Source organism: Ambystoma mexicanum, chromosome 6p (genome assembly GCF_040938575.1).
Source record: "Ambystoma mexicanum isolate Mex_15411 chromosome 6p, UKY_AmexF1_1, whole genome shotgun sequence".
In the NCBI taxonomy this organism is placed as follows: domain Eukaryota; kingdom Metazoa; phylum Chordata; class Amphibia; order Caudata; family Ambystomatidae; genus Ambystoma; species Ambystoma mexicanum.
Genome location: NC_090935.1, coordinates 742,337,594 through 742,364,244, shown reverse-complemented (window position 1 = coordinate 742,364,244; position 26,651 = coordinate 742,337,594). Strand labels below are relative to the sequence as shown.

General features: G+C 43.9%; 1 protein-coding gene across 2 annotated transcripts in view; it reads right to left on the bottom strand.

The window, feature by feature from the left end:
• ADGRV1 (adhesion G protein-coupled receptor V1) overlaps window positions 1-26,651 on the bottom strand; it is a 2,479,945-nt gene that overhangs the window by 1,179,162 nt on the left and 1,274,132 nt on the right. For both annotated transcript variants that reach the window (XM_069627623.1, XM_069627624.1), the window contains 3 exons: window positions 25,331-25,573; window positions 22,672-23,079; window positions 2,941-3,125 (listed from right to left, as the gene is read on the bottom strand). In XM_069627623.1, the coding sequence (XP_069483724.1) occupies window positions 2,941-3,125; window positions 22,672-23,079; window positions 25,331-25,573 (836 nt within the window). The remainder of the gene's footprint in view (window positions 1-2,940; window positions 3,126-22,671; window positions 23,080-25,330; window positions 25,574-26,651) is intronic.

The following is a 26,651-nucleotide window of genomic DNA, read 5'->3' as shown; positions in this document are numbered from 1 at the left end:
AGATTTTCGCCAACGTTTTTCCCTGCGATTATAATCTTTTTTCATCTTTTTCAGTGGTTCATCGAACCACTGATTATTCTTACAGTTAGATTTTTTTGTAAAACTAATAGGGACTACCTTATTACAGTTTAACTGTTGGCAGGTAGAGAATCTAGGGATTGTCAGTAGACAGTTACTTGGTGATCTTAAGAATCTGGTCAGAAAGTAGACAGCGATTGCGTCAGGATTGGCGTTTTCATGATTTAGATGGCTTTGTGCATGAAGCACATTGAATTAAAGATCGCTGTAGCCCTCAGTTTATGGACCGTCAATAAGAGCCTAGCTGCTGCTCTCTGTTTTAGCCACTCCGGTCTCTTACGGTAGGGCACAAACGTATTATGAAAGACCAGGACCTGAGTCCCATAAGCCAGGCCCTCAACATTCACAGGGAATGGACAGCAGAAGAACATGCTATCAGAAGATTTAAAAGTATTCTGACAAAATGAAGAATACATAGTTCCTATAAGTGCTCCCTTAATATTCAAAATAATGATACAACTTTTTTAAATTAATCTTCATGTCAGAATTCTCCAATTTCAAAGTTCCGTAATCATTGGAATTACCAAATTAAAAAATACACAATGATTTGCCCTCAGTAGTATGAAGGGCTGAATCGGGCTAGCCAAGATTTAAACTTGCGTTTAAAGGTTTCTCACATATCTCTGATCTAGTGCTCTCCTCTGACCACTAAGTGAGCTTTGTACAAGGGCCCTAGCATCCAACAGACAGAGGGACACACCTATGACAGTGGCATCATGTTCATGGAAGAGCTAGCATGCTCTACACGTTTCAACTCAGGAATTATATCATTTTCTTAGGAGTGTGCACACCATCACAGCTGGCATGGAGTCATCTGTGAATCCAACAGGGCTATTACTGTAAAAAAGCATACGCTAAAGCAAGGCCTGGCCGGGGGATGAATTTTCCCACTGATGGTGATGTTTATTCTACCATGAGCGATCACCCGTTTAAAGGCATCTGAAGTCTTGCAGGGCGCAAGGAACACTACTCAAGGGTGAGTTACTTAGACGGGGGACAATTTGACTCACATGACATTGACCACTGATACAGAGACATTTGGGGTACTAGGAATAGAGCCCCAACCGCACATGGGTCAAGAGTAACCCGAAAAGAAGGCCACTTTCTTTCAGACAAATATGATTCCTGTCCGCAATTGGTAAAAAAGTCTCTTTGGAAGTCCGACGGGTGTAGGACAAGAGAGACAATTACTAATGATACCCTTTTTCACGTGGTGCTTTCGAGAGAAAAACGTTTGTATGAAACAGATTTCCTTTTGCAGAACTGAGGATTACATTTTTAAGATTATGCTTCAATCTTATGCAAGGGAGGTAGAGGGTGCTCAAAGGGAGGGTGCAAAAAACAATGAAATTGTGCATACTGTGTAAGATCAAAGAACAATTGGAAGCATTGGAGCACTTACATACGGAATGCCCGTCAACATTTATAATTAGGCACAAGCACTTTAGCACATTTCTATCTAATCAAAGAATTTATAGACGTGAGCATTTCTGGAGTAGGGATTTGACTGGCTCAGAAATATCTCTGTCTATAGCAGTATTAAGGTGCATAGAGGAAATATTTGGGTTGGTGTGTTGATTTTAAGTGTATCTTTCTCTTTTTTTCCTAATTATTGTATTTTACGATTATAATAATGGGGCTCATTATGGGTCTGGCGGTAACCGTGCTGGTGCTACCACCGGTTGTTGCCGGACCCGTAAATATTTGCTGGCACCTGACTTCCCGGTGCCACCGGGAGATTACAACCCCGGCGGCCCTGAAAGTCAATTGCCGGTAAATTTTAAGTCCCCATTCCCATAGAGTCCCGTAGGAAGTTGCTAACAGTGCCAATGCTTCCGTGACCAGTCTGCCTACCGTGGCTGCTATGCCCTGCTCCGGCAGGCAGACCTCCAACATGCCGGTCTGGAATCAACGGTGGCGGTAAGCTTACCGGCACCCTTGTTTCCGGACCGGCATGTGTTTGATATTTTATGAACTTGAATATTTATTAATGTAATATGTGACTGTTCTTTATAACTGTAAATATGGATTTGGTATTTGATCGTATGAATTAATTAAGATGTTAATAATTGTGTATTAATTTGCTTAGATACGTGTAAAGATTTCTGTACGGGTTATATTTTTAAGCCATATACACATAAAACAAATAAACTATGTATAGGCGCCACACTTAGTGCTTGAGTCAGTTTGACGAGTCACCCTCTTCGTACACATCAGGCTGGACACATAAGTGTCCTGGAGACCGACTGTCTTCAACACCATCTTCATAGCCTCTGCACAACTTGAAGGCACCACTGATGGGGAGATGTTACATTCACACGCTGTCTGAGGGATGACATCATAGTATGTATTGTCTTGCCTGCTAAGGAATGATTTGTGTTTTTTGTATACAAGCTCAGAGATTTTATATTTGATTGCAACAATGTTTTGCTCGTGAACGAGGACTCATTGGCCGCTAAAGAGAACCACTGATTGTGCCTGGGGAACATTTGCACGTTTGCCATTGAATAGTTTTCAAATATTGTATGTATGCTCCTAAGGTACCCAGATATAGGAAAGGTGCATGTTTTCTAAACAACGTCCCAACTGGGAATGGAATGATTAGGATTGTTTTCATGTGGAGTAGTAACTCCTTAGCATATGTATTTCAGAAGTTCTTAAGTGTTTTGGATTACAACTGGACAGTAATAACAGTTCAAAAGGATTGAGTGGTAGTGGAGATAATACACACATGGCTATCTCATTCAGAAATAGCATTACAAGGGCTCTACAAACATTGTTGGTGCAATATGTAGGGAAAGGGGTGAACAGCTGAAGTGAAGATACCTTGATGTATGTACGCATTTAAAATAAAATGTGTACCTTTCTCCCGCGGATCCACAGCTGATGTCCATTGAGAGGGAATAGGCGTAGCGCTCAGTGACTTCCACAAGCTGGCTGTAACCGCGCGTGTCTCTGCGGCTTGGGTTGGCGAGGCTGCAGAGGATGTCATAGAACAGGAGACGGCTCTTCTCACTAAGAGCCTTCTTTTCAGCTTCTAAGGCCACCTGAGAAATGCCGAGAAGTAGCACACCATTACCACAGATTCATAAGCAGACCTTCGACAATTGTACAACAATTTTCCTGAATCAGATACCTTTTTACATCCTCGGAAGATGGGGGTGGTATACCTGATGGAAATACCACGAGTAGTAATTACCCTTGCCTCATCCGGGATTCTGAGGGTTTAGCCTGGATCATGACTTTACCGTGCGCGATGCCAGACATGCTCTATTTCAGAAATACCTCATGCAGGATTTCTGAAATATTTTATTTCATTTTTTGAAAATATACAAAAATGCATTTCTAGCCCTGTTTCATGTTTTTCGTATGCAACAAAATTACCAAAAAGTTGAATGTGCTGTTACTGCATATTCGACATGTGTAAAATAAATGAAGCCCAAAATGTTGAACAAGGTGAGCGGGGGTTTAGGGGGTGTCCCCCGCTCCCCTTGTTCGGCATTATGGGCTTTGTGGGTTGCAGCCGTGTGCCCCGCTTCCATGACATTGGAAGCAGAGGACAATAAAAATAAAACAGAGCTAGGGACCTTGTGGTGCCAGCTTTGCCAATGTTAGTGGGAGGAACTAACACCACAGGGATAGAGGAGAGTCGGCGGCACACTTCTGTGTGTGCTGCCGAACAGGTAAGTGGGTGGGAGAAGGTGGATGCGGGATGCCGGGAAAGTGATCTATGTGATCACTTTTCAGCACGATTCTGGAACTTGATATTTTCGTATTCGCAATTTCACGCTGCGCAGTGATCACGTAGGTAATATATATGTGGCTGCAGAAGAGTGGAAGTTGATATGAGGCCAACATAATACTAAGATTTCGCTGAGTCTAAAGTAGTGGTGAAGGCAAGGAGAGAGTCGTATGCATCGAGGCGAGCAAGGGATACTGCTATGTCAAAGCGAGGTGGTTCTCAGCAGGAATTTTGCAGGTGAGAATCATGTTTGAGGGTGAGGACGAGAAGCAGTCAAAGAGCAAGTCGGTTCATGATGCAGAAAGAATATTGTCAGAAATGTGTTGAACTCAACAAAGGCAAGTTCAAAGTGTGAGCAAGACGGGAGAGAGAGTTTGGAGGGAGGTTGTGATTTAGTAAAGATGGGGTACAATGGAGTAAGGCTTGAATTTTCTTTTTGTGATGGATGAAGAAGGGGGAAGAGAGAGAGCGTGGAGGGGGAATTTAGATGGCGTAGCGGATGAGTGATTGATCGGAGGGTGATGGGTTCACAGTATTCACTATAGAAAAAAAGCAGCGACAGAAACACGACTCTTCACTTCACGAGCTTCCACCCCCGAAGTATGAAGGAAAATCTTCCCACTGGCCAATTTTTACATCTGAGGCAGAACTGTACTTCTGTCCCGGACTAGTACAAACATGAAAACAATCTCAGTCTCTGCCTGAAGACTAGAGACCATCGTAAGAAACTTGTTTCTCATTCAATGGAAAGGGCTCAATTTACTCTGAGGGAAAGCCTCCGTGAATCAAAATCTAGAACATCGACTGATGAAAAAATGGCCTGTGTGATGACATATAACACCAGCACCTTTCAATTAAAAAAAATTATTACAAAATATAGGCCATTTTTAGGGTCGTGTTTGCCTGGCACAGCTGTACCACTCTTTGCCTTTAAACGTCCAATGAACCAGAAGGACAAATTGGTTCACTCCAGGTCTACACAGGATAGAACCACCAGCTCCAATTAGGACTTGCAACCCTTGCACGGCCACTTTCCTTGTGGCAGTTGCAAGGTCTGCAAGGTTACCAAAAAATACAATCATTTACAACTGGGGACAGACAGTTGGATGTTAAATGTTTGTAAAATTGTAAATCCGCTCAAGTTGTTTACTGTATTCAATGCCTCTGTGGGCTTCGATATGTGGGCCAAAACTCCAGGGTAGTACATGTGCAAATTACAGAACACCTATCTAGAATTCTGTGTAGAAACATCTCGGCTCCACTGGTCTCTCGCTTCATTAAATTTCAACATACTGCAGATGACCTGTTATGGTGGGTAATTGACATCGTGAGAGGTGTTCCAAACCCTTAATGAACACTTCTGTTAAAGGAAGCCAGCTAGATTCACCGTCTGAAATCTCACCATACGAGAACAGCGGATGCTTCTCCTCCACGGTGCATGACTCGTGTACATAGCGTTATCGTGGCACTTGTTTATTGCCGCTTATTCCATTTCTTTTTAGACTTGTCATCAAGAACAGACGAGCCAATACAGTAATTTGGATGGGCTATGGACGCCATTCCAAGATGGTGCTCTGACTTTGCAGTTGTAACAGAACTTTCATTGTGGATATATCTTTCTCAATAAATATTTTTGATTGACATGCAGAATTCTGTTACTGCGTGCTATTGGTTATATGCATTACTTCTTCTTAGATCAGTGCTTTAGATGAGCCCATATAGTAACACCTGTGGGCCAGTATATAGCTTTGCGATTTTCATTCAGAACTTGGTTTTAGCTCATAATATGTTGATACATGCATCACTTTATTTTTAGTTCAGCGGTGCAAATGAACTCATCCAGTAGCTATGATGGGCCATGGATACCATTTCAAAATGGCGCGCTCATTGTTTCTATGTAAAAGAGATGCGTCTTGGCGATGCACATTTTCAATCACGTATGGCTAAAACGTGATCTTTAAAGCTGGGTCGCGTTAGGGACAACTGCTCGTGCTTTCACCCGAGTGGCCTTGAAGGATTTGCGGCTACCTATACTTGGGTACACGCATTGGTGAATTCTTTTTATATACAAAGTTGGACTGCTGCTTTGCGGTGAATCAATAAGGCAGCCACTCTGTATACATACAGCACCACACAGTTCTTTTCCATTATATATGCTGCGGTTTACTTGTTGAACCTGCCTATGTGGCACGCCTGTGTGAAAGAAGCAATGTCTCTTGTCTATGTGGTGACACAGAACTTGTGGCTGCTCATACCATATTACACTTCATAGGTGAGTTCTTTATATGAATGTGGGACTTCCATGCCTTGCTCTATCTGTAATACAGTTGCAGTTAAGGTGACTACTTATAGATATTAACAGGTGGTTCTGTTTCTCCCATTTATTTGTAGATTTGGCCGAATTGGCGTGTTTGCTCTGAACAATATTTACTCACTGGAAAACTCTACCTGGACATTACTTGGTATTTACCCAGTGTGGGGGGTATTTATTATAAATATGGGAACTATATTTTAAGTGTTGCTTTGGCATTTTCATCGCCCTATGCATAGGAAGAACCTGGATAATTGGTTGTCATGCTTCCCTTGTGAATTTAAATACCAAAGAAAGTTGAGGGTGAGTCCTGAGCTTTTGGCAGCTTCTTACCAAGTTGGTTTTTAAATCACTTTTTCTTTTATGTGATTTCGTGTAGTTTCACTGATTTATTAACATGAGTTGCTCTGTATTGGTGCTGGGTAGAGATTATACTATCCTTTGTGGCACAGGGTTTGAAGTTGCCTAATCAATTTGCTTTTTAATATAATGTTTATGGTTTGATTTTTAGGGACACAATTGTTGGTCCTGGAGAAGGAAGAGCTAAGTGTTTTACCGCTTTACCATATAGTCTTTGGAAGTCAGCAGTGCATACATTTACGAGGCACCAGAGTGGCAGTGCTTCACACTGATATGATATGATATAATAGGTTATTTATAACGCGCTTAATACCCTGAGGTTTCTAAGCACGGACCCAGGGATCGAACCTGTGTTGCTTCGCGTCGTCTTGCTTCCGAGGCGAGCACGTTGCTGATGAGCTATTCTCCCAAAACACTGCACTATACATAGAACCCTGAACCGTCAACTTAGTCCAATTGTAGTCCAATTGACTGGGCTTCCGAATAGTCTCATCTTAGTTAGATAGTGAGGCATATTTAGGGACCCATCCTTCGAGAAATTCCTTGTTTTGGATTTCAGTGATTTGATTAAAAGAATAGTTTCCTTTGTTTTTTGTTCTCTCTTTGTTAATAATAGTTGTGGTTGTAACCTGAGATGACATGGGTTTCTTTTCATGAAATGTATTTTATTACGTATATGTACGTCATATATGTTTTATATTGCGTGCCTATGCACTCCTTGCCCACCGCATCGCCGCTCTCTGACCCTACTTTCAGTGCTATGCGGACGACACCCAGCTCATTTTCAGGCTACCCTCGGCCTCCTCCTTTCCTTCCCTCATCTCTGACTGTCTGTCTGCCATCCAGGAATGGTGTGCCGCCAATGACCTCTGCCTTAATGCTAGTAAGACTGAGATTCTACTCATCGGCACACCCACTCCCTCCTTCCCTGTAGCTCTCTGGCCATCCTCGCTTGGCCCTCCTCCTGCTCCTACCTGCAAGGCAAAAAACCTCGGGGTCATCTTCGACTCCACACTCTCCTTCTCTCCTCATATATCTGACGTCTCTAAGAAGTCACACTACCAGATGCACCTCCTCAGAGGTATTCTTCCCTTCCTCTCCTTCCCCCAGAAGCTCACTGTCTCCCGAGCCCTGGTTCTCTCGAAGCTGGACTACTGTAACAGCCTCTATCTTAATCTGCCTGCCTCCACTCTCCGCCCCCTGCAACTCATCCAGAACAGAACTGCGAGACTTGTCCTTGGCCTCAAGCCCAGGGACCGTATCTCTCCAGGACTGAAATCTCTACACTGGCTCCCAGTGGCTGCGAGGATTAAGTTCAAAACCCTCTGCATTGTCCACAAGGCCTTCTGGGGCCTGGGGCCTAAATACCTTCAACTCGCATTTCCTAAATATCTTCCTTCCCGAGCCCTTCGCTCATCCATCTCCAACTCCCTCAGGGTCAGCCGCTTCTCGAAGCAACGAGTCGGGGGTCGATCTCTCGCCGTGGCAGGGGCCTCCCTCTGGAACAGCCTTCCTGCCTCCCTGAAACTTGAGGAGAACCATCTCCGGTTCCGGAAGCACCTCAAAACCTTCCTCTTTGCTTCTGCTTTCTCTCTCCCTCTCCCCTGCTAAAGTCTCGACTGAATCTGCACCGAATCTGCAACTGGGCCACTCTCACCGACCTCGGTCCTGGTCCCAGCCACTCTCCTCTTGCACTGCCTCCCTGGCAACCCCTGCACTGAGGGACTGTCTCTGTATCCCTACAGCCCCCCCTTTCCCAGCACTTGTCTGCACTTACCTTGCACTTGCCACCAGCTGGCCCTATTTATTTACTTGTTCTACTTACTTGTACTGCACTTCCCCCCTCCCCTTCCCCTTGCACTTTTCCCTTCCCCCTTCCCCTGCACTTGCGCGGTCTGAATGACACCTGGCCTAGTAGGATCGTTGTCTGTCTTCCCCTTGTTCCCCCCTCCCTGCCTCGCCGCGCCTTGAAACACTTGTGTACAGGCGCGTTACAAATGCCATATCATATATCATATCATATCATGAATTTCTCTTTCAAAAAATAAAATACTTGAATTGTTACAGACACGAATGGGTCCCCTTGCACTTTTCCCCTTCCCCCCTCCACTGCACTTGCGCGATCTCAATGTCACCTGGCCTAGTAGGATCGCTGTCTCTGTCTTCCCTCTGTTTCCCCTCCCTTGCCTGATCACGCCTTGAAACACTTGTGTATAGGCACGTTATAAATGCCATATCATATCATATCATATGTGTCTGCATTTTCATATGAATAACAAACAAAATTGCTTTTCTCCTTTTTTGGTTGAAACGAAAGGTTAAATTGACTGTTTCTGTCCAGCACTATGAAATATGTGTGTTAAGGAATTTGTTTCTACATTTAATTTATTCCTGGTGGGACAATCTTTCCGTTTTCGTAGGGTGACCAGACAGTGCAGAGGAGTGAAGTGAGGAGGATAGGAAGATGAGATCCGGACTATTGGGGTGGATGTGAGTAGTAAGGTTGTGAAGATTGACTAAAGACTGTTCTGAAAGAGTGGAATCTAGCTGTCATCAGTGGTTTTGGTCATATAAGTGACATCAAGCTCACCCATGAGGATAGCAGGCACATCAGCCAAGAGAGATTCAAGGTCAGAGAAGAAGAGATTTAGCTTGCCAGGTTGGTGGTAGATGAATAGGAAATGAAGATAGAGTAAGGAGTGACAAATTCTGTCAGGATGTTTTCAAGAGAAGAAAGAGTATAGTCAGATGGGGAAGAGGGGGCTATTTTTGAATGTAACCTTGGAAATCATAATTCAAACACGCATGCCATGCATGGCTAGCACAGGGAATGGTAGAGGGATGCAGAGTCAGTGTGTGGCAGTGGCTGGGGAATCCACCTTTTGAAGCCTCCACATGGAGCCTGGTGTGGTGGGAATTGAAGTCGGTCAGTTGGAAAAGAATCCGTTTTGCAGAGAGAATGGGCACTCCAGAGACCCATGGTGAGTTCAGTAGGAGAGCATGTGGGATTCATGAGGTTTTCATGGGTAGATTGTCAGTGGGATGACAACCAGAGTGTCGTTTGAGATGAGTACGGAGGATGAGAGAGGACGAGAGGATAAGTGGTGCATGGGGTTATGGGTGCTGGTATAGGCTCCAGGAGAAAGGCAGTAAAGAGGCAGTCATGAGGAAAACATTTAGAAGCATGGTAGATAGGTAGAAAAGGAAGCGAGGTGAGAGAGTGTGACCATACATGCACAGAGAGGTGGTGTTACAGGGCCAGTAGGTGTGGAGTGCCTCAGGATCAACAAATATTTAGCAGGGTCACTAGTGAAAAAAATGCAGTTTTCTGGTCACTAGCAAATAAGATATAGTTAACAAGATCACAAACAACCAAAGTAAAGTTAGCAGAGCCACTAGCCAACAATATTCAGTTAGCAATGTGCAATTACCAATGTCAGTAGGAACTAATCACAACCACATTACAAGCTGGGCTGGTTATTTTTACCTCCACCTTTACGGCTCTAATGCCCAAGTACACACACCATTGACTTTGATTGCCATTCAATTCTGTGTATTCACATGGCCAGATATTGCTACAAAACGCCCAAGTACTCTCACAATTACCAGGGATTGCCATCAAATGCACAAGCGCTCACGCCATTGCTAGTTTGATGTTTACATGTTTTTATTGGCATTTGTAAAGTTACAGTCATATATTTCAGTTTTCATATTGCATGCCTATGTTTAGGTTAACAACAACAAACAATCATTAACAAACAACTTCCTACACGTGCTTTGTGTTACTTATAACCTCAGTTGGGGCAAGCGCTTCAATGTCTGGGGCTGGAGCTTTTTCGCATCTCATATCTCTAGTTGGTCAATGTCACTTTGGTGTCATGGGGTGATTAGTTGGGCACATCTCGGGTGATTCCTGTTTTGGTTGGTGCATTCATGGGGGTTTGTCGTCGGACGGGTGGAACATGTCCCAGAGCAACTGCTCACGCCATTGCTAGGTATTGCCATTACATGGCCAGTTACTAACATAACTTCCAGCTCACACCATTACCAGGGATTGTCATCAAACGTAACGAAACAGACACATTTGCCAGGCTTTGTCTTCACAAATCCAAATACACATTTGTCCAGCACTGTGATTAAAAAATACCTGAGTTCTCACTTACTTGGCAGGCACTGCATTCAATTCCGGGGTACCCAGACAATTGCCAGGCATTGACCTCAAATATGGAGATACATACATTTTAGGCAGGTATCGACATCCAATGCCTATGTACTCACACTTTAACTTGGAATTATCATCAAAAGCCCAGGTAGTCCAACATGCATTGCCATGGCCACCAAGTGCTCAGTTATTCACACCAGTGACATGGTCCTAGGGCAGGAGTGCAGTGTCACTGTTTTTAATTTAATTTATTTAACATTTATAAAGCGCTCACACAGCCCACAGGCATCGAGGCGCTGTTACAGGAATTGTTTGTTTTTCTTAGTTGTGTAATTGTGTTGTTTTTTTTGTCTTAGTTACGTATTTATAACGCGCTTAAACTCCCAGGGGTTTCTAAGCGCGGACCCGGGGATCGAACCCGTTGTTGCTTCGTGTCGTCTTGCTTCCAAGACGCGCACGCTGCCGCTGAGCTATCCTCCCGGGACTGTGTTCTGCTCACCCACCCATTTCCCCCCAGCCTTGCTGTCTCTGACAGCAGGACTGGAGAAACGGTTTGGCATGGGGATGCTGTGCGCCTTACCTAGCTTTAAGGGGGTGGGGGACGTCAGCATTTACATACTGAAACCACTGGCAAAACAGTGCACATGCACACACGTGTGTTTATAAGCATTCAATTCAGAAGCATTTGAGATTGTTTTATTATTTAGGCTATACCCATTGCTAGTTATGTCAGGGATTACAATTGGACTTCTTTTCACAGAAGGTTTGGCACCTGTTTCCAGCAGAAACCAGAGTTTGCTTTCCAACAAGGACCTAAAAGGACCAACCACTAAGGCAGGTGTCTGCAATCTTTGTCTCTCCAGATGTTTTGAAATACAATTCCGTTCAGCTCTAGCCGGGATAGACAATGGTGAGGGATCATGGGAGTTGCAGTCCAAAGCCTCTAGAGAGCTGCAGGGTGCACTCTTTTGATCCGGTGTTGAGGATCAACATCTCCTGTCAAACTCCCATATTAAAGAAAATGATTGATCAAGCTACGCAAATGGCTGACGTCGATACTCTGAGCCACCTCTACCAGAAAAGGAAAGAGTAAAAGCCTCTAACATAGACCCTATTCAGGAAACTGATCCATCGCTACCTTCACAAAAGTCAAGTGATGACCTTAAAGCAGCTAATCAGCCCTTAGCCATGAACTCCAAATGGAAAAGGATATTATCACGCAATCTTCAAATAAAAAAAGCACCAATGCCACGGCTAAAACATTCAAACTCTTCCGACTTTATAATGGATGAGAGAAATTTTATTATTACTAATGTTCAGAAATCAACTGGAATCAAGTCCAAAGAAGCACTGCGACATAAGACTCTTGCATGGCTGCGCCAGAGAACAGGTCCGGGTGCAGTTAGACTGGACGATTTACGGATTATTAAAAAGCTGGACCTGAGTGACTGGTGCTCCTCCCCCAACAGTGACTGTATTTTAGTTGGCTGTGGGAAGTGCTCCTTACCCGTGTATCTCAGACGCTGCAAATACCTGCCCAAAGGGCCTTCGAACTGTAATCTAATTCTTTAATTTTTGTCTGCAAAGTCAGTCATCTGTATGATCATATGGTTTATCATTCCTATGTTTTGCTCTTTTGTTATCTTTGTATATGTTATATTCTCCTGTCCTTTGTTATGTCTGCGCCCTCAAGCCCTTGGGTCCGTAGGTGCGCAATATAAATTCATTAAACATTAAACAAACATTAAACATTACCCCTGCACTAAGGGCTGCGCGGAAAGCAGAATTTGACTGCTCCATGCACAATGCTAGGCGGTCTGATTCTTTAACCTCATGAAAGGCTACTATTGAGGTGGGCTCACTGATGGTTCTGAGGTTTCAGCTGCAGCCCATTGTAATTGTAATTGGTTATTTATAACGTGCTTTATATCCAGAGCCCCAACAGTCGTCTTGCTCCCAAGGCTAGCATGTTGCCCCTGAGCTATCCTCCCGAGACTCCCATGAAGGAACTGTCAGCAGAGCACAAGGTGCATGGCTGAGTTATGCCATGGGTAGGGAAGCAAAAGCCTCTATTTGCAAAAGGTGAACTTTGTGCATTTCTTAAGCACATGCTGCACAGTGGCGTCTTCAGGGGATTGTGCAAGCTGGGCACTGGCCTGGTTATGTCCATGTCTACTGTATCCTTTTGTTACACACAGCGATTGCTCGAACTCATTTGAGGTGCATCTTCAGTGTTGTACATGAAAGAGTATTTTGTTAGCCCTCATGAGGCTTGTATGTGCACAATGCTACTCAGTAACTGGATGTCCCTGCGGGGAAAACATAGTTACCTGAAGGAAGTCATCTGCTTCTAAATGGTGTAGCGCAAACTGATGGAAGCCCCACAAGCTTCGTGCATTTCTAAAGTACAAACGTTGTCCTTTGGACACATCACCTGAGAGGTTTCTTGATCATAGCGAGAAACGTTTCTTGAACCACAAACCGAACATTCAGAGGCCCTGTGAGATCCTGTGGCACTAGTCGTAAGCCAATAATAAGGCCTGGACCTATCCCGTGGGTTTGAGCAGATGGGTTTCTGTTTGGTGGGTATGGGTCACTGAATCACCCTGCGTGACTGAGTGTGCAGCCCTATATTTGCCTTCCAATAGGGGAGCAAAAGAGTACCAACCATGAGGATTGATTCATGACCAGAAGGAGAGAACGCTCTTTTACTAGACAAATATATTGGTGACAAACTGAAGTTTCCAAAGACCTGAGCTCCTGAAGACAATGGGTAATACTCCTATGCAAATCTCCCCCAAATCCTCCTCTCCCTTGACTCCCAAAAGGCTCAATTGCCAGATATAGTTGAGTACGTGGGAGCCCGATGAAGAATTGCAATGTCTTAATTTCCGTTGTGAGTTTGAACGAGGAAACCGGTGCACGGATTCTGGCCTTGTGCAAGGTTTTGGTCCACACTGTATTAGTGACATAAGATGTGGGTATTCTTGAGTGGATTCTGGTTAGTTCTTTGGCAGAAAACTAGTTAGGGAGCCTGTATAAAGAACCATCAACTTCCTGTTTCCTTTGTGGGTTTTTCTGGCTGCAGGAAGGTGAGGCAGGGCAGATTCACAGCAGGAGCAGGAGAGAGAATTTGAGGGGTTAGACAGGATTTCTTTTTTCTTTGGGGACAGTGGGCCTCATTCTGACCCTGCTGCTCCCGTAATGAAGGGTGCCGGTACGGGACCGGCACCGTTCATTGCGGGACGCCCTATTACGACAGACGTCCTTAGCGGGTCCCGCAAGGGGACCAGGGAGCTAATAACGTACCCATTATTAACAGGCCCGTTACTAGCTCCCTCCCCATTCCCATTGAGCCCTATGGGAATGGGTTTTTTCAATGAGGAATTAGCGGGTCCTCCAAGGTTGGAATGACCCGGTAATTCCTCATTGAAGGAACCCGGTTATGGAACCCGGTATGGAGGCAGCCATGCTACCTCCATACTTGTAATGAGGCCCAGTGTGTGTTATTTGTGATTTTAAAACTTTTTGGTTTCAGCTGGGAAGGTTTTTTTTGTTTTCTTACTGTGTGTGCCATGCACTCATGCAATTTATCTGGTTAGGTGAATTATTTTCTTTTGTGTTAGGATTTGAATTTGAAAACTTTGTTACTAAAGTTAGGGAACCCATTCTTTTATTCTTTCTTTTGGTGCCAGTTTATGGACCCTCAGTCCAGAAGAAGTGAGTCAGTCTTCTAGACCAAGAGATTCCATTTTATCCTTACTTTAATTAACAGTTTAAGGGACGGAAATAGGGTTTTGACACAGGACAGTGGACTGTGATTTGTGGACCTCCTGAGAGTTAGGGAAAGATAGGCTTGTAGTTATTTCTTTTTCATTTAAATAAAAGTATTTTGCCCAAAAGAATGCAGCTGTTTGCCAGTCTCGTACTTCTGCACCAACAAACATCCTACTGCTCACACTCTGGAAAACAGCCTGAAAACTGCAATCAATGAATGATGCCAAAGAGGCTCCATATTGTCTTTCATGCATTTAATACCTGGGTCATTCTGAAAGAATGCCAGCAGCTCTCCCACCACATGTGCAATGTCTGACATGCCCATGTTACCATGTTCCATTGCTCTTCTGGACATGTTCCTAAAATGCGCCTCACGCAGTGACAGAGCGTTGGCTCATACGCTGAGTAACATAGTAAAAGGGCAGCAGCAAACATCAGACATTGCATACGTGCTGCCACTGAGACAGGATTGAAGAAGGTGCCATCCAATTCCTGACTGTGCCTGTGGCTGTAGTCACTCACCGCATTATTTTATTGTTTTAAGCACAAAACCTATCTCAAGATCAGCAGAGCGCTTTAGAACGCGAGTGGGCCAGCATTAGGGTGGACATTTTACACAGTGCGTAATACTCAGGGTGAAAGGAGAGAGGAACATTTATTTCTCCAGCAGGTATTGTTGAAAGAGCCACATTTTTAGTGTGGAGGATGATGTGGGCAGTTCTAGCCTCTGCCTGGAATTACCCCAGATAGTTGGGGTCGTGGCAGTAGACGGATTGCTTGTGAGTCTTCTCTTTACAGTCTATCCGAGACACTAGAGATGGGGATTTTAGCCACCAAGTGTGTTGGTGTTCTCTTCAAGACTGCTTTGTAGGTGATACATGCATTTTTGATGGGGAGTGGGAGCCAGTGAAGCTCACGCAGTGTTAGAACGATAGAGTCAAATTTGTGGGTACCTATAATGAGGCTGGTTGAGGTGTCATGGGTTGTCTTGAGGGAGGCTGGATACCCCCACCCCATCGATGGGTAAAATCGCAACAGCTAGGAATTAAGGGTTTGATTTTGAGGAGCGCGGAGATCTGCAGCTACATTGCCTTTATGGCTATCTGCTTTTAAAAGGAAAGGCTTTCAACAATGAAGCCCAGGGATTTGGCTGTGTTTGGCAGTGAAAACTTCCAGCCACATGTCATCCAGACATTGTTGCACAAGCTGTTGTTTCATGAGGGCACCAATGAGGATGAATTTGATCTTGAAGGGGTTCAGTTTGACGTAGGCATTTGACATCTATGTTTGGATGGTAGCCATGCATTCTCAGAGGCAAGTAATGCCTTGGTGGCCACTGAATGTACAGCTAAGTGTCATCAGCGTACTGATGGATGGCTATGTTGGGGTCACTTAGGAGTGCTCTCAAGGATTCCATGTATAGATTCAATATGATATGAGAGAGAATAGACCCTCAGGCAACCCTACACATGACTGGGAGTCAGTTAGATCTGAAAGAGCCCATCTGTATGGCCTGGCGTCTGACAGATAGGTAGAAAGCAAAGCATTTTTGAATGCTTCTAAAGAATCCCATCCGATTGGCGAGAAAGACGAGGGGTGTCGGATGGTCAACTGTGTTGAAGGCAGTTGAGAAGTCTAAAAGCACTAGGAGGCAAAGGTCCTGGCTCAGTGATTTGCAGCGCATCGTCCACCACTCAGGCTGTTTCAGTCTCAGTGCTGCATTTGGGGCAGAAGTCAGATGGGTAATCACGGAGGAGGCTAAGCCAGTCCATTTTGGGAAGTAGAGCGGTTGCAAGCAAGCTTCCCTATGAATGGGAGGCACATGATAGGTCAATAGCTGGCTTGGTCCTCTGGGTCAAGCAATAGCTTTTTGAGAAGGGGTTGTGTGAAACATGTCTTCAGCATGTCTGGGAATGCACCTTCGATTAGGGAGGTGTTCACAATGCTGTTGAACGGAGGGCCAGTGAAATATTTAATGAGGGATGACGGAAGGAGGTCGTCCATTAAGTGGTATGTTTAGGAGAGGCGAGCGTGTCTAAGATATCATTAGGAGAGAGGAGAGAGAAGAGTGATGTCTGTCCATAAGGACAATGCCCATGAATGGGATGGAAAACAATGTTCTGTCTGATTTTGAGACATCTGATCTTTTAAATTTTGTTGATGATGAAAGATATTGTTTCCAACACATTTCTCTTGTGACGCAGGCACCTTGGGGACAGGTGTGGGCTTGGGGCAGTGCCTGGCAAATTTGAATAAGGATTTTCTTCTGTTAGAGGCTGCCTCAACGTAGATGCAGTGAGTCAATTTAACCTTGGAGATCCTGTGTATGCATTTGAAGCACAAGGCTATAAGGGATGAGAGATCCTCTGGGCGGCAGTCCTTGTGCCATTGCTTTTCAAGGGATCTGATTGAGTGTGTGTTGATGGAAAGCTCGGCTGTGCACCAGGGTGCGAACAATTTAGCTTTGGTGCAACTAGAGTTTAGAGGCATGTGGGTGTACACGAGTGCTTTGGCGAATTGGTTAAATGTATTCAGAAAGGCTGAGGGATTCCCTGTGCTGGGGAATGGTCTGAACATTGCCACTTATGTGTCTAGCATGTATTTGCTCACACAGCCTGTCAGGTATATGGAATGTTGAATTAAAGCAGGCAGAAACAGACATTTTTAGCAGGTTGTGTGTGTGTTTGTAATGTACATGCAACACACTGAAAGCACTTTGGGCTCTGTACCACTGGCGAAAATTACAGCTGATGTGGGGGGCCAAAGCAAGTTTATTATGGATAAGGGTGCAATCAGTGACAAAACGTGTCACCACAAGGTGGAGAACCCGTACAAGGCACTGTACATACAGTGTGTTGCCCACTCTTACTCCCACGTCTGCTGACACAAAGCTCAACGCTATTTACCAGGGAGTTAGCTTCTCTGTCACCACTTGTCCATTTTCTATCAAACACTTCTCTCGTGTGGCTCCTTCCATCAAAACCTTGAATAAACAAAGTGGCTTGTTGGCGGCAGTATACATATGCTCAGATGGCTTTCTTTGCTCACTAGTAGAGGGGATGGTGACCCAATATGCTGTTGCAGACATGTAATCAATGCTTTTCCCGCGTGTCCACATATCCATAGTGAAGCAGACTTTCTCAGCCCAAAGAACTAGTGCATCATACAATGCAGGTAAAGCCTTGTATGAAAAGTAAGTTTGATTGAGAATTTTCCAGCGGGCATCAGCTCTTGCCATCAGCTTTATGGAAATGTTGTATTCAACAAAGGTGTATGGCAGGAAGTCTACTGCCAGCATTATCAGCAATTTACCATTGAGAAACATGTGGAGCATGACACTAGTTGGTGGTTAGGATTACATTTCTAACTGCGATAAAATTGCTCAATGAGCCTGGGCTGGTTCAAATCCATTGGTCCCCTACCACTAATTTCTATTTGGTTGGTGCTAATGGCACTGGCAAACACATTTCTTTGCTGCAGAACTGATGCACCTCCCATTTCTGGGTTCACCATATGGGGGGTTCCAGCATGCTGTATAATTTTCCTATGCCCTTTGGCAATGTGCAGTGTAATATGTTTTCCCACTGTTGTGGACATGTCGCAACATACGCCTCAGCAATGATGTTGTGCCTAGAATGGTACCTGCCTTCCCATGGTAAACAACCTTTCTTTAGGTGGCTAGATGTGGCTCTTAACCGTGTGCAAAAACATTCCACAGCTTCTTTATGCACTGTAGCCTCACAGTAGGTGTCATTGGTGGTTGAGCAGAAGCAAAAGAAGAAGGAACATGGTTCTCCACAAGGGTTACAGTTGGAAGATTTGGTACTGGTTGCTGTGATGGTCTGGTAGGTGCCGTCCTTGACAGACGCACACTACTCCCACCTCTGGATCACTCGAGTGATGCAAAGAGAGTGTAAACAGGATGAGTACTTTGTCATGGTATTTCTACACTCTCAGCCCATGTGGGGGTTGTGGTGGTAGTAGGTGCACTTACGGGCTATGTTTGTTCCTCCAACCATCTCTCTGGGTAACTGCTGTGGTTAGACTCATTATCCTGCTTGTAGCCATAAAAAACCTATCTTAGTGTTTTCAGGCACCCCCAAAATGTTATATTCCCCCAAAACAAATCAACTTTTTCTTTTGCATCTGAATGCGCCCGTTCAAAAAAGCTCAGTGTGCTCAAGCATGTGGTGTGTTGAGTCACACGTCCAATCATCCTGCCACTAATTGCCTGTCACAGCCATACATTTGTACAGTAGCCCCAAAATATCCACGTTCCCACACATCAATGTTACGGTCTGTTTTGTGTGTGAGTGTGCCCTTTCAGCACAAATTCCTCCTTTGTTCTACTGTTCAGTGTGCTCAAGGAGTTAGTGTGTTTGTCACATATACAATCAACCTGCCAGTAAATGCCCACTACCGCCAACAGTTTTTCCTGGAACCCCAAATGGTTCGCTTCCCCCAAAACAATTCAATTTTTTTGTGTGTGAATACACCTGTTCAAACAAGCTGGGCCCAGCGGAAAGTCCTCCTACGGCCTACCGCTGAGTGTGCTCAAGCAGGTAGCGTATTGTGTCACACATCCAATTAACCTGCCTCTAATTGCCCACCGCCTCCAAATAATTTTCCCGCACCCCACAAATGGTATCTCCCCCAAAACAGTTCAATTGCTTGTCTGTAAGTGCCTCCATTCAAACAAGCTGGCCCAGTGCACATTCCTCCTAGCGTGCCCCAGCTGATGGTGTGGTGCTCCAAACAGCTTATATACCTGCCACTAATTATTCACAGTCCCTAGCAATTTTCTGGCACTCCTTAAAAGGTCCTTGTCCCCCTAAACAAATCAACAGCTTGTTCTGTGTGTGAGTGTGCACGTTAAAAAAGAAAGGACCAGTGCACATTTCTCCCCTGGCCTATTACTCATGTGGTAAAGCAGGTGTTGTGTTGTGTCACACAGCCAATCAGCCTACCACTACTTGCCGCCCCTCCTCTGCCACATCCTTCAAGAGAGAGAGAGAGAGAGAGAGAGTGTGTGTGTGTGTATGTGTGTGTGCACCCCAACATGTGTTTTCCCGCCCAAATCAATTCAATTCAATTGCTTTTCTTGTGCGTGTGTGCGTGTGTCTGTTCAAAGAAACTGGCCCTGCTCAAATTCCTCCTGCGGCGTACTGGCCAGTGTGCTCAGGCAGGTAGTGCATTGCATCACACAGTTAATCAACCAGCCACTAATTGCCCTTCTCCCCTGATCATCAGCGTGAACAATGTTTACAGAACCCCCAATTGTTTTTTCTGTTCCCCCAAAGTTATGGCAAATTAATTCAATTAATTTGCTTCTGTGTGAGTGTGTGTTCAATCAAGCAACCTCAGTGCATATATGCAAAGCAAATTGTTAAGGTGCCTGTCAAGGAATGTGAAATCTCTGGGGAAAAAAAAAACACAGCCAGTCAATCTGCTACAAATGCCCACCACCTGTGATCACCACGTTCAACCATTTTTACAGCACCCCATAACTTTTTTTTTGTTCCCCTCAAAGTTGTGGCAAATGCTTGTGTTAGAGCTTGTGCTGAATCAACCAGCCCCAGGGCACACTTGCAAATTAAATTGTTGAGTTGCCTGCCAGAGAATGTGAAATCTCTACAAAAAAACAAAGACTTTGTTGTCTTTCTGTCAATTGTGGATTGCTTTTAAGTCGTGCTTGCAAAAATAAAAAAATACAACTATTTTCTGTTGTGCACTGCCTAAAGTCACCCTACACAAGTTCTCTCATATATTGTTAAATGCACAACATGGAGTGATGTTTTGTTTGAAAGTACAAAAAGCCCTACCTAAAAGTGAAAGTAAATGCTCTAGCTCTCAAACAGCAATAGATACCTAAATCTTAATTTCCTTTTAAATGTTCATTCAATCCTGTCTTGCCAGTTAATATATTAAATGCAAAAGCCCTAAAAGCCCTCCCATGAAGGAAAGTTAAATGCCCCAGCTCTCAAACAGCAACAAACACCAGTCGACACCACCCTACTCCCACTGAAGAGCTCCAGAAGCTTCCCTATATATAAAATCAAGTGGGTCTGCCGGCCGGAACTCATTTACCCGAATCGGCCGATCACAAATACGGTAAAATGTGTGTGATTTGGGATTTCAAGCAGATAATTTGCCTAGGCTTAGCAGCCTGAAATATATAGAGTTTAAGAAAGGAATGCCAGGTTTGACATTCATGAAACAATTAGCTGTTTTATTTGGTAAAATGGCCTTGTTTCTTAATGCTCAAAAAGACTCTAGCAATATATTGAGAGATCATTTTCATGTGGTAATGTGAGAAAAATGTATTTTAAAATAGAGACAAATATCGAGGGGTTACAAATCGGTCCAAAGGATGGATGGCTGAGATAATGATTATAGAAACTGAAATTACAATAAATGGTTTGAATTGCTTCACTTGAACACAAAAATTGTTAGAAACACCATAATTGGTTCATCAGGAGTGTCAGGTCTCTAATTCAGTTAAGAAGCAGAACTGTGTAAATTTTGACTGTAGATATTTCCTTGGACTGCTGTATTTTGACCCCCAAAAATAACTTTAATCAACAAGAGCAGAGTCATATGTATTAATTTGATTAACCAGCTTGCGCTGGTCTAAGCTGTATGCACACATATTTACAGTCCTATAAAAGGGCCAAGTCAATTTCAAGTTCTCGTATTGTTTTTCATTCGGCTAATAGACCAGGAGAGTCTGCTAGTCAAGCCCAACATATTTTTTCTAGAGAAGGTCTGGTGGGTTTTGGAGGCGCTTGATGGTCGATCTTGACAGCGCATTATATCTGAGTGCTTGTACCTCTCTATTTGTCTCATTTGTGTGTATATTAGGTCCCATGTGTCATCACTATACGTTTCCATGATTCAATTTCTTTTAACCTGATGTTTCCCCTGTTAGCTTTCACCTTTGTGTCACCCCAAAAAGTTTAAAAAGACAAAAACAAAGCCCCTTTCTTTATTTTATCCCAAATCCCAATTGGCTGTGTCTTTGTCGTAGTAGATCGTTTTTGACTTCTTCCATCTGTCATATCTAGCCTTTAACACAAAATGTCGTCTTTTGTATTCGTGCTTGGTGGGGAAACCTACAAATCCTTCCCGTTTGTGTGTGAACCTGAGACTCTGTCATGATTTAGGGGATTGAAATGATGAAGTGGGGCAGGGATTACGAGGACAGCAGGAGGCTGATGTCTTCTGGGAGGAGGATCTTGGTTTCCAGGAGAATCATTTGGAGGAGAAAGATGTGTCTCTTGAGGCTGTCAGCCCTGTAGGTGCCAGATACCCAAACCAGAGCAGTTGTTTCCTGAGGTGGAGAACTCATTTGAGGATGGTTCAGCAAGAAAAACAATGAAGAGTCAGGGCTTTAAGAGGGTTTGCAATTGCAACAGAGGCTAGAGATGGAAAATGATGAGGCAGCGCCGACAACAACAGACATTTAATACTGCTTCAGAAATAGACAGTGGTGGCAGAGGTGAAGGAGGCAAGACAGATGCATGGAGTCCTTCTGTCAGAGGTGTTGGAAATGGCTGGGAGGATATGGCAGGTGATACCTGACTTAATGCAGGAGAAAATGAAGGAGACAGGCCTTGTAATTGAAACACTTGTGTATAGGCGCGTTATAGATGCCATATCATATCACATCAAACAGGAGGTGCTCCTGGACAATGGCCGAAACAAGCCTTTCAGTTGAACATGCGATGGTGGGTACAGCACACAGGTCTGGCTGTCCAAGACCAGACAGTGAGAGGGTGCTGGTGTTGATACAGGGAGATATAAATAGCAAGAACTGGAAGAGACAGAGGCGGTCTCACAGCAGATGTATCAGGAGGAAGAAGAGGCTAGGCACAGGTGTCTCTTATCAAATGCAGAGGAGACACTGGTAACTCATTATGGGTCTGTGACACTTCAGGTTGCCGGTGGGGAAGGTTGGGAGAAGGCAGGAGGACACTGCTTTATGTGGGGGGGCTCAGAGTGTCATAGCTTGGAGCAGTTGCCAAATTCCAAGGGTTTTGCTGAATTAAATCATCACCTTCATGCCAATTCAACTAAAGATTTGTCACTGAATGTAAAGGGATTTGTTGCACTGAACTGTTTCAGCTTAACTCTATCTTAACTAAATGCATGTACATGAATGGGTATCAAACATGAGCTGCACATGGAGCCTGGCACTCTACTTACTTATCAGACAGCGGCAATGTTGCTTTATGTACGCACCTTATCCATGATATCGACCACAGCGCTGAGCTGTTCGTCCGTTTTCTCAGTGGCCACTTTCGTCACCACATTTTCCAGAACCCCGTTCAAAATGTCATTGTCAAGGGGCTGGTACAGCTGGTCAATGAGGCCCCAGACCGACTGGGATACAGCGTCCGAGACGATGGTGACGTTGGCAATCCTGTATAGCTCATCAATTTTGGCACCACCGGTAGGATCAGCAAGCACGACACGAAGGCGTTTGGGGAATGGATTCAGAGACGCAGTGTCCGGGGTGAGTGTGACATCCAGAGCGGCATTCCTCTGCCCAGCCTCAAAGGTCAAGGTCCCCTCTGATTTTACAAAGTCTTTGCCTGCAATAGCCGGTGATATTACAGTGTTCCCGATACTCTCTGCTTTTTTCAACTCCTAAAAAGAATAATATTAGCAGTGTTAAGGGATACATATATTCATCTGCAACTCACTGCAAACATCTTACAGCCCTCTTCTAGTTAAATAATCTTTTATTGGGTCATGGATTTGGTAAGCGCCAAGATACCACCTGATGGTGAACATTTACGCTACGCAAAGAATAGTAACATAAGATAACAGGAAGAGAATTGTATTCTAGGCTGTGGAAAGACACATGAGCCCTTCTAATACTTTTTTGCAATCACCAGTATCATTCTAAAAATGTCAGTCACAGTATCCAATAAAGAGAGCCTACACCTTTTTTTATCTCTCAGTGGTGAATACAAGTTAGCAGTCCTGGGGTGGTTTCAATTAACTGCACTATGTTTTGGGAATTAAGAACATTGGGGCCCATTATAAATTGGCCGGTATCGTGGTGGTAAATCTGCCACGATACCGACAAACTGAAATACTGATACCGGGACTCGGTCGGCGGTATTACTGCCGGATTACGAGTGCTGGTGTCGGTTGTTGGACTCCATGGAGGAATTTGCCGGTAAGACCGGCACCAGTAACAACAGTTCCGATACTACCGGCGATTGTTTGACATGCGGTAAACATTAATACTGGCACGTTAATTCCACACTGGCCAATTTATAAAGAGGCCTATTGTGTTCAATTGCATTTTTGGGTCAATTTGATCCTGTGTTCCACAGTTGCAGAGGGCAATATTAAATATGGCGGTTATGATTTGCACCAGTTGGCATTTTTCCACCCACTATATTTTTCAAATGTCTTGTGAATGTTAGAACATATTGGTTACACATAAAACAAAACAGAAACACACATGGTTGAACATGCCAACTCGTGTAACTGACCACCGTCATGTGCAATTTACCATCACTTGAGTAAAATACCACAGGAATGCAATTTAGCACTACAATCTTGATTTTGTTTGTGTTGCCATAGAGCCATAACACAAAGGTAAATTACCTATTCAATATATAACCCATAAGAGGAGCTTGAAACTGAAGATATTTTAATATTGTATTTTGCTTTTCCTTCTCACTAGGTGTTTTTCCCAAATCTGGATTTGAAAATAATGAATAACATTCCTTAAAATGTATACTTAAGTCCTTGCCACGGTTAATATGGTTAATTAATATATTCCTATGGAATCTGCCTGACATGTACATCTGCTAAAAGCAGGTAGAATCCATGTGAGTCCATTGTAAATGCTGCCTGCAATCGTTGATTGTGGGAGGCATGTACAGTTTTCCCCATATGGAGTGCATACGTAAAGTATTAAGGCAATTTCACCTGTGTTTGATTCTTTAATGTTCCACTTTGTGGTGGAAAGGATTACAGTTTTACGAGGAGACCATTTAGCATGAAAGTGCAAACAGAACTGGTCCTCTCTGTGGCATATACAATTTGGGGAAAATCATCCCCATTGTAGGTGATCAAATAACAAAACAGGGTGTAGCTTATACTGCAAGTTTAATGCAGGGAGGCTCAGGAATTCAAATAAGTGTACAGTCAATGATAGATTATGCTAGAGACATCTAAATTAATGCAGCGGGTAAACACCATACACTAGACAATTATGTTTTGCATTAAATGAGAACTTCTGGAAAGACAGACCACCGCATGAGACTTTTAGAGGGCGGCTAAAGGCTCAGTGTGGAGTTGTGGCTAAATGGTCTCGATGACATTGTGTTAGAGAGAGGTGAGTGAGTGTAATTATTGTATCAGGAAGCAATAGCACAGCGAAAACAAGACCAACAATCCAGGCCATGTAGGGTGTGCCCATCAAGGGTAGGCCCGTGATTTGTAGACTGAATGGGGATTGGTGGCCCTTATGAGACCAGATGTTCTATGTTTCTATGTATGCAGTAGTCTGAGAGGCCAACATACAAAAATGTCACATGCTGGAATGGTATAATCATTACTTGAAGGAATGTCCTCAAATCACATTTTTAAAATTCACACCCTCAAGGGTATCCATAATCAATAGATCACATGAGAAATAATGTTGTGGAATATTTGGAGCATGGTAGAAATAAAGCGGAAATACCATGTAATATCTCTAAGGAAGGAATATCTCACAGGGCGTGGGCAGGTCTAAGGGCAGGGCATGTAACCTTCTAGTGTAACATTGCAATGAATGATGGTATGTAACATGTTAGATGCAACGTTTCTTATATCAGAGGTGAAATCAATATATTGCTACTGCTGGAACATACTGGAATTCAAAATGTCCACTTACCTCCAAACTGTAGCTAACAGATGTGGCCACTCCTACACTGGGCTCCCGGGACACCTGTAGAGTGATTAAGGAGGTCTTCTTATTAGCCACAGCAGCTCTGGAGCCTGAAGCAAAATATATCAGACCTCGAGGGGCATCACTCTCTAGGACTGTGATATAAGCAAATGCATTGCTACTGTTCAGTGCCGCGCCAGCACCCACTTCATAAAGTTCAACGAAAAAATAGGTCTCAAATTCAGGTACCTGTAAAAAGAAAATGTGTATATATTGGTAACATTTCTAAACAAAGTATAAAATCTACACTAACACAAACATGAACAAGTTGCCAGAGTTTTTTAAATGATCCGCTTGTTAAGCAGATTCACCACCATCAATAGTAATATCAGTCTTAATATCAGTTTGGGGCTCATTCCTATCTACGTTCGACACCGGATTTGACTGCGTCAGCCCACCAAGAACTGTATCCAAGTATAGTGGACTTTGAACCACTTGGACCCTAGAGACTGGTTGGGTCATGATTGCTCCTGTTTTCTGGAACTATGCTCAGAGTGCAACTTTTTCAGTCTGTTACATCTTCTCTGTTCTTCCTTTGCGATTGGTTTTTATACTGTATTTTCCTATTCATTCGTAGTGCAGATGGTGTGTTTGATTAAAGTATATATATTTTCATAGAACCTTGATTAGACATGCCCTTTATTTTGGTCTGTGCTATTGTGTTGTTTGGTTCACTACTGGTTCACCTGTCGGGCACGGTTGTATCCCAAGGGTCGAGAGGCACTCGAACATTGCATTCATCAGGTAGGTCCCGCGCTTCAGCTGGGCCACGAGCGGCCATTGCAGCACTCAACATTGACGGTCTCTACCTCTTATAGGTGAGGAGGATGGCTCTGGAGGAACAGAAGCAACGGGGCTATGTGATGTTGAACAAGTTGGAACTCGAAGCACAGTAGGAGGCCACCAAAACCTTCACTTTGGAAGTAAGTGTCTCCAGGGGTGGCTCCCAAGGAAAGCCTAGGTGCCACCACCCCAAGGACTTAGTCCAGCTGTATGAGGAGGAGGGCATTATTGACTGGTTCCAAAAGCTAGAGTTAGCTTTGTGCCTCAAGGAGATGCAAGAGGAGTTGTGGTGTGCATTCCTTATGAAAAGTTTACTGAAGGTTTGAACTAATGTAATTTTTCAGTTACTCCTGAAGAGAAGATTATCTATTCCAAGATGAAGACCGCCATCATCAGGAAGTTCTGCAAAACCCCAGAACAAACCTTAAGAGCTTTAGAGCGCTCACCAAAAAGTGGAGTCAAACCATTGAGGCATTTATGCATC